Below are 16,573 nucleotides of genomic sequence, written 5' to 3' on the forward strand. Positions count from 1 at the left end.
AGTTTGGCAGAGACAAATAAGCCGCGTGTTTTGACAGATGTGAGGCCGAGACGTTTGCTTTGCATGAGAGATGTTTCATTTCTCACCGAGTGGATGCACAGCGAACGGCCAGCTCCAGGGACAGGCTGCGTCACCGGGCCCCACCTAAGCGGGCCGCAGAACAGATGAAAACGGTGAAATCGTCTTAGCAGACAAATTACAAGTACATCTGGAGAAGCTGACTTTACAGAGAGCCAGCCTCTTACGCTGGACTCTGACCAGACACATAAACAACACCTGTAGTGATCGGCCGGCTTCCTGCAACCAACACAAGATGTCCTTTCAGGCGAGATTTACTGTAAGGCTTCAGCTTCGGGAGCACAGGAATTATTTGTCATTACGTGCTCATTAGCTCTATTATGACACTATTGTTTCTTCCCAGCCATGTTCTGACCTCCTTTTTTTTGGGAATTCCAAGAACTACATGGCCAGACGAGGAATGTGTCGGCTGAACCTGCAAACACATGGCGTTGAGCAGAGGGAGGAGGAGGAGGAGGAGAATGGGGGGGGGGCGTCATGGTACATGTGTCTTACATACCAGTTAGAAAAATAAAGCTGGGGAGGGTGGAGAGGGCAGGGCGGCCTGTAAATTAGCATTTTACATGAGATGAGGAAAGCAGAGAAGGAGGTTTGGGGAGGCCGAGGTGAGTCAGGTAATGAGTAACACATCACAGCTGGAGTGAAACCGCGTGAATGTTGGCCAAAACACCGGCATCCACCAAGACACGATCAGGGGATGGGAAGAGAAAAAAAAAAGCCTTGTTCCGAAGAAAAGAGGCCGCTATTTCCAGAGAAAACAACAACATGAGCGTGAACTCTTTCTCAACAGACCGAAATGAAATTTTAATTGTCAGCACACAGAGATCTGCAGATTTATTTTCATGAATGCTGTTGCCCGTGGATCGTATAGCCCTGAGCCGCACTAGAACAACACATTCCCACGGTTACATAACCGATTCTGTATCTACTCCATGTTTCATGTTACACCGAAAGCATGTTACAATGTACGCAACCTGAGGAGGGTGTTTACGTTCTGAGATGGGGCACGGGTGTGTCTTTAGACTGACAAATTAAATAGGATCCAGGCCTGTCAGTCAGTGGATGGGAACCTCCACCACAGCCCAGGCACAGCGCCACATAACGCTGCTGCTGTCACCTCTCTGCTAACAGCCCTACATGTCTGCTGTGTTGCGTCTGTCTCAAACACCATCTAAAACACTGAGGACTGAAGGTTAACATTTAGCCAACAGACTTGTTTTGTGTCAGGCACTGGTGGCTCTGCTGTCAGACAATAACTCTCATCCCCAGCAATGTTCCTTATTTAAGTTCACAGTTCTCAGCTTTCAGCGTCGTGGCCACGTCAGTCAATCCATCACTTTGTTTCCAGACCAGAATATCTCAGCAACTACTGGACGGATTGACACGTCAAACACACGTATGTTTTCATTCATTCAGGGAAATATCTCAGCGTCTGCTCCATTTTGTACATTCACAGTTTCTGGAGAATTCATCTTCATGACTTTGGAGGACCATTGTCCGCGTTGAAGACCTGTGTTTCAGAGTGAAGTGTCTCAATAGTTACTAATGGACGATGGACTGACATGGGGATGATGACGTTTCTATTGTTGAATGTTGTGTTTCGCTGATTGAGTTTTGCTGATGTAGCTTTGACTGAGTACAGTCACACAGAATCATTAGCACAGCTTTTAATTTCTAATTGGCATTTGGAAAACTCAGTTCTTCCCTGGTCATGTTCTCCATTTCTTTTGGATCCAAATAAATAACAGAGAACTGTGAATATTTGGAATTGGTCCAATATTGACCAATAAAAGTGTAACAGTGATAGCTGTTATTTAGTTGACAAGAGAGTTGTTGCGGGAAGACGACATTGTAAACACGTGAGTTAGCGAATGGGAAATTTTACCCAAAAGATCTAAAATATAAAAATAAAAAAATATCAAATGGTTTGTGTGTGCAAATTTCCAAATTGCAGCAACACTTGTCATAACAGACTGCCTTACAGGGCAAATTTATACATAGTTGGGAAACTAATGGATGAAAACAGATTTTCTAATAACCTGCACCTTGCAAACCAACATCGTTGCAATGACCATCACTTTACTGTGATTACTACAGTATAAAGTTGTCAAGAATGTCCCGTTTCTTGGGTAATTACAGTTAAATAAACATTTAAAAATGATAAAGTTTGGCCTTCTGACCTCCAAAGTCTTCACTGCTGTCATAACCGCTGCCCTGTCTTGTTAGGGTCGTCGCTTTCGTGCCGGCAAAGGTGGATGGGGTAAGAAAACACCATAGTTACATTGACAAAGCCATTAAAGGCCTTGTAAAAACCTCCAGTAAAAGATTTTTACAAGACTTCCCTTTTCCAACGCCTCGTATGAATCCTGACAGCAGAAGTGCAGGTGAGCTGGTTGCTCTTCATGTCTCCAGCAAACCAAAAACCATTTAAAGGTCTTCACCATTAGAGGAGAATTGAAGCAAATCTATGTCAGAACAAACCAGATAACCACATCAGTGAATAGTGTTCACAGAAAATCAAACAACTGGATGTTATTTACACTTTTATGATTTTCAAAAAACCTTTTTTGCATAGACTGGTGGAACCTCAATCTACAACAAATCCGAGGCCTGCAACATGGTAACAACAATCATGCCCAGACATCCTGAGAGGTATTTGTCTGTGAGTGAAGGCGCCAGCGACATAGATACCGGTGGTTTTCTCCTCATGTCTGTCAGCGGCATGAACCGCAGTTGATTACGTCACTCTCACTTAATCAACAGAGATGGGAACATGGCCGGGTCATGAGAACAGGGCTACGCTCGCAAAACTTAGACAGTAAACAAGTGCAACTGTATTATACAGCTGCAAAAGACACTTGTGTTTCAGCATTTCTGAACAGCAGATTTCAGATCAACGTTTATGTAACTTAGGTTTCAACCTGGGAAACAAAGGAGAGGGGAATACCGACTGGATTTTTATTTCTCCTGATTAATTCATAGTCGCATCACAAGATGATGAGTTTAGCACACAGTGCGGCTCAAAGTCATCACCAGTGCTCCACGGTGTGCCAACAGAACATCTAGTCCAATCTGGGAAGAAAAGACAAAGGTTTTACAGGTAAACACATGACCAGTGGCTGCTTCAGGTACAATACACAAGGTGTGAGTTTTCCAGCAGCTAGTTAATCATTAATCTTTCTTTAAGAATGAGATAAAGAGTTCATTACTAAGTATTTTTAATATGTTTAAGTATATCTTCTCTTCATTTAGAGTACTGCTTGGAGAGGGGCTATGACAATGATTCAGTGGACAACAGGCTGCATAATTTCTGCCCTCAGGGAAGAAAATGTTAGGATCCACTTGGAGGATGCGCCTCATGTGGACACTGACCTGAGGTAAAAGGTCCCGACAGGAAGGAGAAACAAATGTGAGTATTGGAATGAAAAACATAAGGGTTCTCTGCCCACAATATGTCTGCAACATTCAACATTCTTTGTAAATAATTTGTCAGTGTGATGCCCCATGCCGCTGGCTTTTAAAGCTGAGTGGATGGTCCAGTGTTGTATAAAGCATGAACACTAAGACATGTAACATCAGGAGTGAAGACAGATAAACTATTTGATGAGTATGTTAAGAGGTTTATTTGTCCATCCTAGGACCCAGAGTCTAAGGTAACATTCTCAAAAATCATGATCTGCTCCAGCAAACTGCAAAAACGCTGATTCATTTGCCATATTTTGCTTTGCTCTCCACTTCTTGTCATACTGTATGAAACACATAAAGGCCCATAACAGATATCCCTGCGTTCAGGCTCTTTCAGAATCCTAGCTTCTTCTTTTTCTTTTCTTACATATAAACTGCAAGACAGCATTGTCGGATAGTAACATGATGCACAAGCACGCAACTGTGCGGGCAAGACTCTGACAAGTGGGTGTTGTATAGAGGGAGGGATCCCAACGTGACATGATGTTAATGATGATGGATGACAGAGGATTTCAGGGTTATTATCCATGAAGGCACGTGTTTGAGAAACACTCCCATTTAGGTTCGGCTGCAAAATGACATCATGTGAGATATCTGGTGGAGTGAAGAACACTAAAAAAGCCCTGCGGAGAGGCCACCTCTGTTTATTCAGCACAACTGACAGATGAACGGCAAATTATCATCTTCAGCAAATATAACGAGAACCGCTTGGTTGGTACAACCCATGCAGACATGCGAGCAAACACTGCTGAATGATCTCTGTGACGTGTTGGCTCATATTCAGGAGGAAATGTTCCAAGTTGTTCTATGTATCTTATTAAGAGCCATGTGGACCTGACTCAGGAAATATGGATTACATACCTGGACTACATAGATATCATGTAGGATTCCAGTTATAAAACAACTTATTTCATGTACTAATTATTTTATTCTTTCCTTTCTGTATGTAAACCACATATACCACGTTTCCGTGACAGGAGCTTCTCACAGGTGACAAGAACTTTTGGAGGTAGACAGTGCATCTTCATGGACCAACGACTAAAACTTAATTCCAGAGGCACTTTTTCGTCCCCTGTTCTTGGGGTAGTACTTCTCAAACTAAGGGTGGGGTTCACTGTGCTAAACATTTCTGCTTGTTGAGCACTCACAGTATTTTTGTATTTCAGACACAATTTTAAATAGCTGTGACTCAGTGAACAGTTTTAAATCACTTACAACCAACTTTTGTCTTGGAGGATTTGGTCCTCAGTTTGTTTTTATTTAAATCCCCTGCATTGTTGTCGTAACCCTGTGCACGAAGATATTCAGTAGAAACAGACGATACCTTTTCATACATAAGATGATTGAGTTGCCTAATCTTTGGACCTTTAGCCTGCGGTGGACTGACACCGACACTGACACTATCTGACGCACAGTAAGATAAGGTGGTTAATGTCGTAAGTATGAGAACTGAAAAACCATCAGCCTGTAAACATTAGACGTTTGCATGTCATGGAGTGTATATAAAGATTTACAGGCCCTAGATACACGTACATTTCCTACATCTGGGGAAATTGGCACTCCTATGCTATCAAGCAAGCAGTATCTGATGAACCAGAGTCTGTAAAAGTAAGAGTATGAGATATGCTGTATGTGTACCATATGTAACTTAAGGTTGCAAAAAATGTGACAGGAATGGAGCTGGCTGAGTCGTTATCTGTAACATGTCAGTCTGCACATTAACAATCTTGTGTCTCGCAGACCTGGGGCCAAACGAAGCAGCTGCCTCGTGTGTTCTGTCTTTACATTGCTCATAGCTTGTTTAGTTTTTTTGGCCACATACTCAAGAACATTTACACTACAGCTAATGAGTAGAACAGTAGGATGAATGCCAAAATTTTCCATTTCGATCATTTGGACGATAACACAAAAGGGGTCCCTGCAAGAAACCCCGTCCCAGTGAAGTCACTTTTGCCTGTTATCGAAGCTTTGAAGCTTCGCATCTGGCACGGCAGGGAGATAACTTCATTCATCTTTCAAACCAGAGCATCTTGTGTCAGGTATTGTGTTGCGCTGAGCTCCAGATTTGCTTATCACTTGGACACTGACGTATGTAGCGGCTGGGGCACTGATTATCGACTGCTTCTTTGGATTAAAAAACACAGATAAACCCGTACGCTTAGAAACACGGAGGGACACACTCTGTTACACAACACCTAAAAGAAAAAAAAGAAAAACAAGGTGCTTGAATGTCTGTGTTTGGAGGAACTGACTTGATTAGAGTGGCACTGTGCCATGCAGGCGCTGAATAAAGCCAGATTTTGTTCCCCAGAAGCAAATCCCCCAAGGCTGATAAACCTTGAGCGGTCCAGGCTAAAATGTGAGCAGTGAAGGTGACATGCTGAACTGAGCGGACCTCATAACAAATCAATCACATTAAAGTAAACAAAAACGCAACGGGCTGGACAGTTCGTGACAGACAGCGGATGATCGGCTAGGGCACGGTTCACCCACGGTGAAAAAAGGAGAAAAAAAAGAGAAAAAAGAAAGAAAAAAGAAAAAACTAATTTGAAGCTTTTCCCTCAGGCTGTCCCTTGTAGGATCTGCTCTACTTCTGTTAGTCATAACAAAGTTGTCACCTCAGGTCCTTCAGTCAAGTTCAGCCAAACCAATAAAGATAAGGATCTGCACATGTTCATCACAATACGTTCATGAACACGCCGAGGGCCCTTCACTTCAAACCAACCTGTTCAGTTTATCAAGCAGTTCACTCCCAAGAGTGGTCTCAAGAGACAACTCTGGGACAGCTACAAACTATTTTATCAGTCAGTTATTTATTTGGATTCATCTCTCGGTTATTTTTTAAGTAGTTGCTTAATCCACTTGTTAATTCAACATGTTGGACCATACATTTTCATGTATGGTCCAACATGTAGACCTTATTAGGAAAGGTGTTTTTTTTTCACAGTCTGCCATTAATTAGCAAAGAAAATGCTGAGTACGATTTAACTTTAACTGGAAATGCAGCTGCAGCATTCATCTGCTGCTGTAACGCCAATGGAATCATTTCGTTTTATAGCTCCATATACGCACAAACAAACTTGTAACTAACGCTGGGAACCACCGTTGCTGTGCATCTGTTCCATGAAATATTGGTTGAGTGCTTGATGGCAGACAAACCGCACCCCGGCACTGAACACCAACCAAGAATCAGAAAATAAATAAATAAATAAATAAATAAATCGCCATGATTGACCAAAATCTGCATCTCACCGTTGTCTCAAAGCTTCTCTGCTGAGATGCAGTGGTAGCCTGTTCCACTTCTACGCAGCGTGTATCTCATTAAGCCTAGGTTTAAAGACTTGCTACACTTTTGATGATGGGGTCTGGGCTTTTCCAAGTTGTTTCCAGCGCACCTGGCAGTGGGGGCATAATTGAAGATGAATGTATACGCTGTTGTGACATATTCTACACAAATCATGCAAGTCGCTGATTATGCCAACATCTGAATAGAGGAATCTCAGTGGGCCTCAGAGGAGTCTTTGGGCCTTTAATTAATTGATTACATCACTGTGTCACTGTACTGTACCATGGGGCTATATTTTTATTCCACAAATATATTATCCATATAAACAGCTGTAATGGTGACATACTGCTTCATTATAATGGCCAAAGTAAGTGACCTAAAAATTAACAAAAGCATAGAGGACAAATTGAAATGCCATTTCTCAGTGTCTTTGCTTTTTAGTTTTTAGCGTACCGAAAAGCTCATGAAATAACATTTTGGAGTCAACCGAAAAAAGTGAATGAATGGCATGTTTGACAGAGCGCTCTGTTTATTTTACCATGCAGCGCACCTTACTGATGTCACACGGGGTCAAGGAAAATACAGATGGTTTCTGAACAGTGCGTCTGTGTTGGGGAGTCTATGAAAGAGCCGAGGCATCACAATAACTGCCTGCAAGTGGGTTTGTGTTGTTTTTTTTTTTTTTTTATGTGGCAAAAAGGTGTGTGTTGCGTGTGTGGCAAGGACAGGCAGCGAGCGTGCGTGAGTTTTTCGTGCGCCTCGCTGGTACAAGACGACATTGCATCACCTGGCATCTATTTTGTGGAACACAACCGTATTAAGGCGGTTGCACATGTCACAGCTGCGGCAGTTAAAACCGGCCTCCTGGCTCCACCAGGACTTTTTTTAACGATGAATTACAATAATATGATAGTTTAAAAGTGCCCCACGGGGCGAATGGTTGCCAAATAAAGTCGGGCCCTGCTATTAGACACCCATCTGTGCCAGACTTCAGTTGGATGAGCCAGACGCATGCCAAGTGCTGTAACTGAGCCCTCTGCTCATAATCATTGTTTTGGGGCAGGAAGACGGTGCGGTTTATTTTGGCACAAAGAGCAGAGTGACACGACGAAACAGCAAATCACCCAGCCGCCATCTGCCAGACACAGATGTATGAATGCAGAGCTGCTAAATAAACAAAGAACATGGCACCGGCGTTTCTTTGCATACACCTACAATCACTGACGGGTTTCGCCACTTGAGGGCAGCAGAAACAAGTTGTGACCAATAGCATCATCCCTTTCAGAAAACCTTTAACTAAACAGTTGCTTATTTGCTCGTCCAACATTATAAGCATTTATTAGGAGGCTTTTCTTGTAGTATGACTTTTTGGCTGCTAAACGTTCCACTAGCTAGTCTAGATCTGTCTTTTCTTTGTGGATGATTGAATGGATGATTGAATTTCTACATTTAACAGATAAAAGAATGACTTGAAACTTGCTATGAAGCTCTGTCTAAAATAAAATAGACAGAAAAATATATAAAAAACAAAAAAACCTGCAGCAGCAGATTCTAGTAGTAATTCCCTGCCACTGTATCAGTCTTTGTTATGTTGCTGATAGACTACATTAACCAATATATGTGTTTTATTTTTTTTCCTACATTTTAATTGAGGATTAGTTCCAACAAGGTACCAACTACCTATTCTGTACATCTAGTTTCACTTTTTAAGACACTGGCACGGCGTTGCAGAAAAGAAGAAGTTTTTCTTACAAAGTCCAATGCACAAAAGCATGTGCATAAAAGCTCTACGAAAAAACAAACAAAAAAAAAACATTATTCCAAGCGTTGACATGTTGTTTGTTGCACTGTAGCCAGTGCTATGGTAAAAAACAACCAAGAAAATAATAATGTGCAATCCATCACCACCAAAGCTTCTTTGTACTTTAACAGGAAACTCAACAAGTAAAAATGTCAACTGACACACTGCAAATAAAAAGCAACATTGCTGCTGGTACTACCTGTAACACCAAGTGCACTATGGACAAAGAAGAAGTGTCATCAGCATTTTATGTCTGAACCACAACGCAGGTGTTTAACGTTTGCGTGCTAAACAAGTGCAACGCGTAGAATGGACACAATTATGTGTCAGCATTTTAGACAAAATGGAACCGTTTGGGAAAACAACTACATCATTACATTACCCTTCCCAAGGAAATCTGTGCCTTTTTATCGTGCGGGCTCTTTGTGGTGGATAAGCAATGGGGGACACACAGAGAACTGACACTACAGAGTCATCACCGAAGTAATGCTGTCCATGGTAGAGAAAAAAAAATAAAAAAGAAGAGAATAAATAGCCCTTCCTTTACTTCATCTCTAACACTGAACATCTGAGGAACTTTGTCTGAACACGATCAACCCACTCCATCTGCCATCTGGTTCCAGTTGGCTGGAAAAGAGATTGCAGACGAGGAAAGAGGTTCTGGTCCAACATGTGGTTTGCACCTAGCCCACTCCACCCGCCTTTGTTCACACGGAGCACACCACAAGCTGTGACCTGCTCCGCAAGCAGAACCAGATCGATGACCCAGTCTGCGTGGACTGTGGGGTGCAGAGCAACGCACGCCACAGCACATGTGGGCCTCTGTGTGGTTAGAGGCTGGCTAATGGGCCCCAGATCGGGGCTCACCAAGCACTAAGGCCCCGAGATCGCGTTTCATTGAATGCAGATGCCTGGTTATGGATGTGGCATTATGTCGGCGATGACATCATGAGCTCAACCTGCTGGAAGGGGCATGAGTGTCCCAGGGACCTGGCTGGTGAGGAGCGTTTGATGTGTCCTGACTCAAGGGCTTCTTGATGCCACAAAAGCGCACCAAAATGAACTTGAATGACAATGATTCTCCAGTGGAAGTGGTTGAAAAAAAATTAAATGCAAGCCTCTAGCGTAACCTCATCTGATTAGCGAAACTTTTAAAGAAGCCTCTAAAGGAAGTCTTCAATGACACAAACCGGAAGAAACTCTCCCCGAAATAATTACATTTCTTATGAAATTAGCTAATGATTGTCTGCCTCTCTGTCTTAGCCCTGCGATAAACTGGAGACCTGTCCGGGGGTGTACCCTAGCTCTCACCAAATGACAGCTTGGATAGGTTCCAGCCCCCCCGTGACCCTCCAGATGACGAGCTGTTCCAGGATATGGTCATCCTCCATTCTATCGTGAAACATTGAGATTCATCCTCTTTGGACCATGAACGCTGAACATCGAAAGGAAACGCTTCACTACAACACAGTAATATTATGAATGAAGTGTTAAACCAGTCGTCATAACAGCTCTAGTCTGGAGTCCCTTGACTACCACATGGAAGTCTAGTGGGGAACTTTGTGGGATCTCTTCAGCTGGGGTTCAAAAGGCTGGATCAAACGTATCTCTTACGCCCCCCTTTCAGCCAGTTTTTTTAAATCAGATTACCTAAACCACATTTTGGTACAAAAAAAAACTGAAAGATTTAAAACCATGTCTGTTAAATGATGTCTCCTCAGAGTGCCCCACTGCTGGTCCTCCACCGACACCCTCACACAGAAGGTCAAGATGGTTAGTCAGCGATTTCTACTCCTGGAGCGAGTGAGCGAGTCCTTGGATAGCCGTTAAGTGAGTGGATGAGCGGTGCTGTCGAGTACGGTGACACTCAGACACAAGTATGAATCCTTTGTGCATCACAAAACCTTTTCCAGCTGCTGTTCTGCATACTGCGCTTTAGTGATAGGGATCTGAGAGGAGGTCAGGGGTTACACTAATCTACTCAAGACGTATGGAAGCATCACAGCTGGATGCAGCTGGCTGGAGGGATAGATGGATGGAGGGATAGATGAATGGATGGATTGGAGATGACAGAACACCCCGACTCAAGCCGCCGTAGAGCTATGGGTGGGTGCACAACTCTTTCTTCATTCATGGTTTCTCTTTTCTGTGAACTGTAGGAACTACATCTAGGAAACAAGTTTCACATTTGAAAAACTTAACGTCTCTCGCTTTATCTGTGGAGTCCATGAAGTAACGGGATTGGTGTAAAGCAGAACAAAAGTACACATACTGTAGGTAGGTGGAGGGTTGCCCACACTCCGGTCAATAAACGGTAAATCAACAGGATTATAAAGGTCTGTCCACATGGAAGAATTAATGTGTTCACAAATGTCACGTCAATCCTGCTATTATGTCATTGGTCCTCTTGGTCTCAAAGAGTTAACACTGTAGGACAAAATATAAGTCTAAAACGGAAAAGTTAATCTAGAGAGCATGAATATCTGCAGAAATAACTGTTTACCAAAATAAATGTTTTAGCGTCGAGTATAAAGGTGAAATTTTGGTGCTGGGGGAAAACACCGAGCTTCATCCTGCACTGAACATGACCTTTATTAAATCTGTGTTTCCAGAGAATGACACTGTGTATGAACAAGCCCAGAAAACACTACTACTAATTCTTCAAGAATGGTTTTGAAGCTCTGGACTCTGCCTAAGTCCTGGCTGATTCAAAAATGGGCAAATAAGCGGAGTCGGAGCGGAGCTGAGGTTGAGAGGTGATGAATCTGAACTAAACGTGGCCACAATTGTAATTTCAGGGCTTCATCGTAAACGGGTATGTTGTACACAAAATAACACGCTGTGTAGTTGTGATTACAATAGCTACAGAGACCAATTCGCGCATTAGGCCACAAACATTTCGATTCCTACTGTAAAGTTGGGCGTCCAGCCTCGACGTCCATGTTCATTTTTCAGCTCTTTAGACTTCTGCTGGGTTACAACTTGCAAAACATTCGGGCGGTACTCTGCCTTTCAGGTTCACATCTGTCTCTGAACTAAATCATCATCCTTTTAACACGTATGGGCTATCTGGGGACATTCACAGACTCATGTCAGATGAGATTAAAGGTGTGTTCAGAGTTATTTATGCACCACCAGTCTCATAGGTGAACACTGTACACTCTAATCTAAGCAGTGTTGACAATGACAGTTTTTAGGGGACATAAATCATGTACATAGGAATTTTTTGAGGGGTTAGTAGTAATTGTGTAAATGAACGCTATTTATCAACTCTGAGTTGTACAGTACATGTGATTTGTTGCCGTCACATGTGGTTCCGATATGAAGGTGAGAGACTATTTGGGAACACACAACAAGCGGAGGATATTTGCTGAACTGGTCCCTGGTTACTGTTTATTCTGTCCTATCCCTTGAACTGCCATTACAGTTTTATTGTTACAATGTGTTGGAGGGTGGATTTTTTTCCCCCAAGTCGCTGGGAATCGTTTAATCTTCGAGTCCAAACTGGACAAATATGTTTGCGTAAGTGGAAATGGAGAAACGCGCTCCAGAGCTCGAGAGGTGCTTGACACTCGCTGGAGATGGCGGGGTGGATGACTCTGGTCCAAGAAAGTCCCCGGGATGTTGTATATTTCAGCCAAACGGTTTGAAGATTTTCATCAGATTAAGGCGACGTGGAAATTAATCTTAAAGGCGGACAATGTGATCTCTAAATAACAGAGATGAGGGTGCACGGTCCAGGTCTGGGATGGGTGTCCTCAACGTCCTGGTTTTCGCTGCTGGGGTAGCATGTATAGCAAATGAACAAAGTGAGCACCCTAACAGCTTTAGGTAATTAGCTCCAGGAGAACTTATTACCACTTACATCTTGTGCCATCTCGTACTCAGGTGTTGATTCATTGTATAAGCAGAAATGACAAATTCCCAAATAAATTCGGCAACATCTGGCGCGAGGCGAGATTCAACAGCAAACTGGAAGAGTGTATACACTAGGAGATTATTACGTAATCGGTCTGTCCAGTGGTACCCAGTGAGGGAAATCTGTGCCATGTACAGTAACAGAGCGAAAACATTCAGCAGGCTGGCTTTAATCAACGCGCCGCTGGAGTTATGTGTCACCTCACCGGCCTAATCCAACCTCCCGGCTGGGTTCCTGCTCTCAGACGTCTCCGTTTGAGTTGTGACGAGAAAATGTGACAAAACCAGAGAGCAAACAACGCGCGCCGCTCTGGATTCCAGTCACGACACACTCTCGCTCCTGGCGGAGCTCCAATGTAAGATCACTCTCCACAGGTCTCCGTCGGACTGAGCGGGTCAAAAATACAATGTTGTCCCGCGGCGCGTGCACCGCTGTCACTGGACCGACCCCACTGACAAAGCAAAGAAGATCCAGACGCTGATGAGAGAACAGGGCTGGTTGTGGAAAACGATGTTTTGATTAACCGAGTCTGCTTGGCACAGTAAAAGCATTCCATGCGATTCAATAACTGCGGAGGACTTTTGGCTTGGGTTTCCACATGTGTTTTAGGCAAACCAAAGACATTTCGTGTGCATGATGTATCCGTCGAGTCCAAACGTCCCTTTTGGGCCGCGTAAAAGACGTGAGTCGTGGGTGTCTACAGAGCTAGCGTCTGGCCTTTCATTAGAAGGATTAAGTACTGGCATAAATAATAAAGGTGCACATAAAGAGGCCAGAGAGCAGCTGTAATAAAAAAATGAATGGATGCAAAGTGTGTGAAACGTTTCACTGACTTTAAGGGATTCAGACGTGTTGATGCAGAATAAATATCAGAAGGCTTCTATTTTGAATGAATCCGTGCTCTGAAAACACTTCTTAATTGGTGTCTTTCTTCTAGGAGGAGCTGTTAGACTAATTTAAGAACACAATTAAATGTAAATGACCTGCAGGGAAAAACAGCTGCAGCCTTATTTTTTTTTTCACTGCGGTCAGAGTTTAGGCTTGGCCACATAGAGTTATCCTTTCGGACCACACGCTTTTGAAAGAAAATAAATAAATAAATAAATAAATAAGTAACAGAGAAGCTGGCGAGTGTCTGAGGAGCAGCTGATGAAAAGTGGAAGGTTTTCATCTGGATCCAAACTGCACTGAACAAATGATGTAATGTGATCTAGGTGACAAAAGCTGACTAATACATATACATCAGCCTGCTGCTTTTCCTGCTGCATTTAAAAATGCCTCAACAACGAGGGGATGCAGGTTTGTTGTCGGTGCATCAGAGGAATTAACAGTTTAAGGATGAAAACTGAAAACTGAAATTCACTTAGCTTCGGGGCTGAAGTTTACAGAGGAAACGCGGATATTTGCACATGTGTTAAACACGTGCCCATAAAAGGCTGTCAGCATTTAAACGTACAGAAAAGGCTTTCACTTTTTACTCCTAACTGCTCGGACTCCTCGTTGCAGCTGATGACTGGTCACGGACACACGTGTCACGCACGAGCAAACTTTAGTTTTTGATATGAAACTGATGCACAGAAGGCTTTCACTTAGCAAGTTTCCATAACCTAACATCTTGCTGTTTTTATTATAACTATCATTATTATTCCCCGCTGATCTCTTCGTCCACAGGTGTCTGCTGGCCTCTTACCTGGCTGCAGCATCCCGGAGCCGGACTCCCCTCCGGAATCCACTGGAGCATCGTCAGGTGAGAGGCTGCTCGTCGCTGGGAGGCCGAGGAGGCAAACTGTCCATTTGATCAACCAACACAGCAACATCTTCTCTGTGTATTCGGATTTGCAATACGGAGCTAAACATGTGCAAACAAATAAATAAAGAAAAAAAAAGCGGGTAAAAAAACAAAAACAAAAAATAAGCTCCAGTTAATTAAAATTTAAAGTGAGCGACATTGCTTCAATGCACTTTATCTCTTGAAGCTCGAAGCTGTTTTTAAGGAGTGGAATGGAGACTGACTGACTTCTCATCCTCTCCTCCTTCTCCTCCTCTTCTCTCAGCGGCTGCATCTCAGCACCAAGGCGCCGCAAGAGCCGACGCAAGCCCCGCCCCCTTCCCTTTAATGCGGACCAATTAAAAACCCGCAGAGCCTCTGCCCAATTTGTGTCAGAGCCTGTCTAGCACTTAACTTTTTCTTATATAGACTTAAAAAGAAGACGCACAAAAGAAAGACATGTCCTCACTACCATGCCCAGCAGCAGAATCCAGGGAATAAATTATAGTCTACTTGAATAAAATATGCACATATAAAGTTCCAAACAAAGGTAGAGTCCAGGATTCAAGCAAGGCCACGAGCAAATAGATAATACAGATAATCTGGTAATAACTAGACAGTGGACCACTTGTAATAAATGCAAAGTGGACCAAATGAGGTGGTGCTTGTTCTTATTAGGTTATTACTCTGATAATAGAGTGGAACACTAGGGTCCACTCAAATGTGATAATTATAAACCAAATGTCTATTAATAGGTTGAATTCAGGTTTATCAGGACATCAGAGAAATTGGAAAAGCATAAGGGAAAACAAAACTTTAGTTACATGAGTCCCTGAAAAGTGTAAACCAAAGCAATTGTGGCTGAGACCCTGCTATGGAGGTACGTAACTCACATCCTGAAAACATCGCTTGGGGACTGTGACCACATGACACGTGAACGGTATCAGACTTTTTTTTTTGGATTTTTGTGTTAGTAGCCAACTGCTTTTATCAAGCAGTGATGTAGGTGCCCGCTGAGACAGGTGTAGCAGTATCCTTGGTCTCTATTCATGATGAATTTAAGGCCTGTTGCAGAATGACAACAACATTTGGGAAAACTTCACTTGGCTGCCATTTTGGCTGTGTTAAGTCTATCTCCACACAAATTTTGAAATTCAAAAAATAAATAAATAAAACAAAAAAAAAAATAAAATGCATTCTAATAGGCCGACAGAACACTGAAAACTTTACCGCCCTCTTGTACCCTAAGTGGACAGAAACATTCATGTCCAAAAACTGGTATGAACATTTAACAGATTTTTATTTTTTCTGCATAAAGCTCTTAAACCACTTCAGCACTTTACAAAACTACCAAAAATTCAATCATTTTGAGGAATTTTGACTCCTGTACATTATAACATTTGATTACTTGAAGTCACTGTTGTTTTTACAAAAAAAAAAAAAAAAAAACATGAAAAATTTGTTATTTTACGTAAAACTAACTAAAACTAGCCGTTGGGGGCTGAGGCATTTTTTTATTTTTATTTTTTTTTCAGATCAGTCTTGGGTATGACCAAGACTATCTAAATTATTGACTTGATTGCATTATTTTTGTGTAGCATCTAAGTTTACTATTTAAAATTTACTATCCTCTTGCAACCTGCGGACAAAAATGTCCCATTGACTTCCATTATAACTACATTTTTTTAATCTCTCCGCCATGGCACAATGAAATCATTCATTCTGGAATATTATGGTTTCATTTATGACAAAAATGGTCAAATGTGTCAGTTTAGGTGTTCCAACATTAAAATAAGCCATTTCCCCATTAGAGGCCCTGTCTCCAACACTGCCAAACATTTGAAGTATTTGAACTACTGTTAAGACTAAAATGTGAATAAACTAAAATTGAGTAAATTGCTGTTTGTTTGGAAAGTGTGAACTTAAGCTGGAATGAACAGATTGTATGAACTGTGAGTAACCTCCCTGCTGTCATCACGTCGGCCTTGGCTGAGAACTTTAGAAACAAACTTGAAATTTATCCTTTTATCTCATCGTTAAGTGTGTTTTCATCTTCATTTATTAACTGCATGTGGTAGCAATCTGTCATTCTGCCATTGACATTATTATAAACTCTTTAAAAACTGCTGCATCTCTTCAAACATCACCGTGTCTCCTGGACCTTCATGTACATCTCTGACTCTCTGTGCCTCACATCAGAAATTTGGGATCCAGATCTTCTCCTTTGTGACATGTGTGTTTTGTACCTCATGCTGT

The 16,573-nt window shown here is 42.3% G+C and overlaps 1 protein-coding gene across 1 annotated transcript in view; it reads right to left on the reverse strand.

Moving 5' to 3' along the window:
• Nucleotides 1-14,640, reverse strand: part of si:ch211-196i2.1 (collagen alpha-1(I) chain) — a 95,888-nt gene extending 81,248 nt beyond the window's left edge. Inside the window, exon 1 of the mRNA XM_047568935.1 lies at nt 14,240-14,640. Coding sequence (XP_047424891.1) covers nt 14,240-14,366 — 127 coding nt within the window. The 5' untranslated portion in view covers nt 14,367-14,640. The remainder of the gene's footprint in view (nt 1-14,239) is intronic.
• Nucleotides 14,641-16,573: the final 1,933 nt, after the last annotated feature.

The sequence above is a fragment of the Mugil cephalus genome, chromosome 19 (assembly GCF_022458985.1).
Source record: "Mugil cephalus isolate CIBA_MC_2020 chromosome 19, CIBA_Mcephalus_1.1, whole genome shotgun sequence".
Taxonomy (NCBI): Eukaryota; Metazoa; Chordata; class Actinopteri; order Mugiliformes; family Mugilidae; genus Mugil; species Mugil cephalus.